The 4392-nt window shown below is 42.3% G+C and overlaps 1 protein-coding gene across 1 annotated transcript in view; it reads left to right on the plus strand.

Moving 5' to 3' along the window:
* The window catches only part of LOC104406550 (poly(rC)-binding protein 3-like), a 48528-nt gene extending 46216 nt beyond the window's left edge, over positions 1-2312 (plus strand). Inside the window, exon 12 of the mRNA XM_010015565.1 lies at positions 1695-2312. Within this exon, the coding sequence (XP_010013867.1) occupies positions 1695-1731 (37 nt within the window). The 3' untranslated portion in view covers positions 1732-2312. The remainder of the gene's footprint in view (positions 1-1694) is intronic.
* Positions 2313-4392: the final 2080 nt, after the last annotated feature.

Genomic DNA, 4392 nt, shown 5'->3' on the forward strand with positions numbered 1-4392 from the left:
CCAGCCCGGGGGCTGCCGTCCCTCTGGCACCCCAGCAAGGAGAAACCTGGGAAGAAAGGAAACACGCAAATGAGGCCAAATTGTGGCAGCCGGGTCCTGCTCTGGCAAACAGCCTGGCGCACCAGGACACTCGCACCCGTTTGGAGCGATCCCTCCAACTGCAAAACAATTTCCTATAGCAAATGGGCGCCTCTGATGAATCTTTCTGTTGCTAGAGATTCCTAAAAATCTGGCACTTCTGATGGTTGCTAGCGCCCCAAAACCCCACGTGAAGTGCTGGCCCCCTCGGTCATCCTGCTGCTTTCCACAGGCCTGAAGACTCCCATCTTCCCTGCCCCGACACCTGCCTGCAAGCAGGAGATTAGGGCTGGAACGTACCGAACCTCAGGTACCTCTGCTTTCTGGTCTGAGGAAAACTGCTACACTAAAATGCTTGGAAGACAACTAGGGAAAACCAGCAGGCACCTGCGCCTTTGCACTTCATTCTTCTGAAGTGTGCAACCATTTTCCTCTGGTTTGGAAAAACATAAATTTAGGAACTCTCCTTTAGGGAGGGAGAGCAGGCTCCCCCTTTTGCACTCGGATTTTTTACTCTTATATATACACCGACAAAGTACTTACTTCTCTCAGTGCTTACTACTAGGCACAAATCAGACATGCACGGTCACTATTCTGATACTGCCTCCTGCATGTATTTTGCTCAGCCAAAACGACCATTTTTTGTTAGGCTTCTGTACAAAATACGTCACCGTTTAACTCGCCACTAATCACGTAATCGGGTTGTATTGTAATTACAAATTAAATCTAGTGCTTATCAAAGGACATTCAAAGGCTGCTGCCTGTGCAGGTACCATCCCTTTAATGAGAACTTAACGATGAGTTCAGATTGACTAAAACCACACGAGAGGCAGGCAATGCAATGGCTGGTTGCTAGCTGTTGGAACTAGTTTTTAACTGCATTTTCTGTTTGTCCATCCACCTTCTTTTTAATTTCTGTTGCATAACTCAGTAATGCAATATTGTTTTCCTCACCACTTCCAAATCCAGAATCCCATTAGCCCGCTATGTTCATCCACTTTGCACTCCTTGGACACAAAGCTTTAACAATTGAACTGTATTCAGTGCATTTTAATATAAACTAAAAACACAATGCAAATGCAATACTTTTTAAAACATGGTATTTCAAAGTGTGTGATTATTATTGTATAGGGCTAAGTACTATCTCAGTATTTTGTGTCTGTATTCTGTGGGCTTCTCTTCACCCTAGTACCTTTGCACTAAGTTTTGTCACTGTAACCGTTTGTAGAACCGCCATTGTTACAGTTTGCACTTATCCAAATGGGGTTTTTGGTTGGTTTTGTTGGTTTGGTTTTTCTTTCCTTTGGGGCTTTTTTTGGTTTGGTTTGTATATACTGAAGGAACAACTGGAAATAATGTCAAGGTACCTCAGCTATTTAAAAGCTTTAGAGAACTGCTGTACAATTGTTCTGGACTATTGTAACTGTTTAAGTAATTGACATTTAAAGAACTCAAACCACCGACCTCTGTGTGAGAGAACTTGCCTGCACTGAAATGCTGTTCTATGCTGGTTGTACTCAACTGTTATTTTTTTAATAGTGAGAAGATTTTTTTTTTCTGCCTTTTTTTTTTTTTCTTTTCTTTTTCTTTTCCTCATTTTTGTTCCTACATTTTAGGCTGTCTTCAGAAGTTACTGGCCTGGGGGCTCTGTAATGTATCTCATCATGCCCTAGTGCATTAGCCACCAGACAGGACTTTTCCAAAGCCCCATGAGACAATGCTTTCTATGGACTAATCTACAGAGGAGTTTCTGCCATTTCTAACTTTCTTATTATTCTGAGACATCAAAAGAAAACACTTTAAGCAACTGTGCTTCCTAACTCTTGTGTTGCTTTCATTACTGTTCCAGTTTTAACACTGTTGTGGCTCATAACATAAAGCAAAGAAGAGTTATTTTTGGGGGTTAATTTTCATCGATGTTCATGCTTTGGCTAATCTGTATAAAAGCATGGGCCATTAGTGTTCTAAACCACTGTATTCTTCAGCTAGAGACTCAACAGTAAATTAAATGAGACTTTTTATAAATAAATCTTTTTCCTGATTTAAAAAAAAAAAAAAGAAAAAAAAAGAGACGTGGTAGCTTTGTGCATACAACTGTTGTGTTGTTTAAACTTTGTTCTTTGTAACCAAGTTGCTAATCTGTCATTTGAGAAACACTATTTTATGGATTGTCAATCTAAGATCATAGACAAATTGCTTGTTTTCATTAATGATTAAAGGTTTCATATCATCACGCTTAAGGTCCCAGTGCTCATTGGGAAAGAAAATAACAACTGTGCAATACTGGCAACGTTAGAAAGAACATTAGCCCATTGTCAGGGATGATGAGAATTTGCAGGATTAGATGATGGAGCCAGATTGTGTAATTAGTAGAGTAAGCAGTATTTCTGCAAAACCACCTTGGGTTTTTGGCACTGTTGGTCTTGGAGATCTTAGCACACTGCAAAGGAAGGACAGACTTTGGCTTCTTGCTACTAAAAGCCACTGGTTTCGCTCTCTCATGTTTTCTTTCCCACACTCTGATTTATAGATCAGATACTGGGGAAAGAAGAACAAACCCAAAGGAACAAGCTTGAGTACCGAGTACATTATTGCTAAGACCCTTCACGTTCTCCCATTCCCAGCAGCACTGTGCAGTGACTGAGCAGGCTTACAGACAGCTCCTTTGACCCTTCAGGAACCTAGCCCAGCAGCGGGGAGGAGCATGACAATTTATATGACAAAGGGAGAACTCAGAGCTGGCCCAGGGAAGTGTCTCATCCTGCCCTGACACTGCTTGAGCCATTCAGCTCCTCGGTTGGCCCTGCTGAAGCACTGCAGTTACAGCGTATTGAGCACAGCCTCTCTTGAAACCAAGAGAGAGAAAGGGGCTGGCCCCGGGCTGCATACAGCACTTCTGGCTGCACTCTGGCCGCCTCTCCTCTTTAGGGCATTGGCAATACTTTCACATCACTGCTTTATCCTCATGAGAAAGCAAAGGTTTTGGCAGTGCAAGTGAGTAGCATCCTTAATGATGTGAACCTAATTCTGCAGCCTCCATTCCTACTCTGCTAAGGTCTGTATTTGTCTCTGGGTATTTAGCTTGGGGTCCTGGTTACCCTCACTGCCCCAGCTGAGTACCTGTGGGGTGTATCATTAGTATTTTTCCATGGACTCTAGGGAATAGCAAGCTCCTGTGCGTCTGGGTCTTGAGCCTGAGCTCAGAACTGCAATATGACCACGATGTGCATACAGACTTGGAAACCTGTAGACATCAACACCTTTTTCAATACAGATGCAACCACAGAGCAACTCTAGACAGTAAAGGCTGCCAGGGAAGATTACAGAATGCCTCATTGCATGCCAGCACCCTGGAAGCCTTACCCAATGTTGAATTAGCTGTTCCAACCCTTAGGCTGGAAGAACTATAGGCTGTAGTACTGACCTTGATAAAATTCTGTGTTGTTATTACATAAGATATATTTATATGATTTAAAACATATTTAACTGCTTACTCTTGGAAGCAGAGCTGAAGCTGCTTTCACAGCAGAGACCTCCATACTCACTCTACATTTCTTAAACGCATACTCTTCATTTCCTCAGCAGCAAAAGCTATTTCTCTGTCTAGCCTGGCTAGTGTAAATGAACAAAAAGGAGAACAACATTGCAGCTCAACACCAAGTACGTCAAGGCTTTGCTCTCCCGTAAAGCTGCTAGGCAAAGGGCGGCAGCAGCTCTGTTGTGTCTGGCATCTCTCACATAAATAATTCCCACATGCTTTGCAGAATTGGCTAGAAAATACTGAGATTTGAACAAACCAGTGCAGGAGCACTGAGATTTGAACAAATAAAACAGTGTGTGGAGTGAGGAGAGATAAAATACAGACACACAGACAAAGGAAGGAAAAAAACCAAGCCTTTTGAGAGGGCTTTTGCAAAAAACACAGGCAGAAATGTGATTAAATCTAGGCTAACTGGGGATTCTTTTTCATTTAATTAGTTGGGAAGTATTTCTGAATGGCAAGAAAAAGTTCCTGGATAGCTTTAATATACAAAGCAGGAGAACAAAACAGGGGAAGGTGGATCTGAAGGGGGGGAGTAAAAAAATAGTATTATCCAACATAGAAAACTGAATCACTTATGCCCAAAGGGAGGTAAGAGGAAGCATGGACCTGACATGAAAAGGTCACAGCCCACACAACTGTGGGTTTCCAAATGAAAGACAGCACAAGTTCTGCAGCCTTTCACGTCATCGGAGTATCAGAGTTCTAGCAAACATCTCAAATAAGTTCAAGCAGCTCTGTTGTGTTTCTCCTCAAGTGAAAAAACAGCAAGC

This window comes from Nestor notabilis, unplaced genomic scaffold (assembly GCF_000696875.1).
Source record: "Nestor notabilis isolate BGI_N333 unplaced genomic scaffold, ASM69687v1 scaffold13425, whole genome shotgun sequence".
NCBI lineage: Eukaryota > Metazoa > Chordata > Aves > Psittaciformes > Psittacidae > Nestor > Nestor notabilis.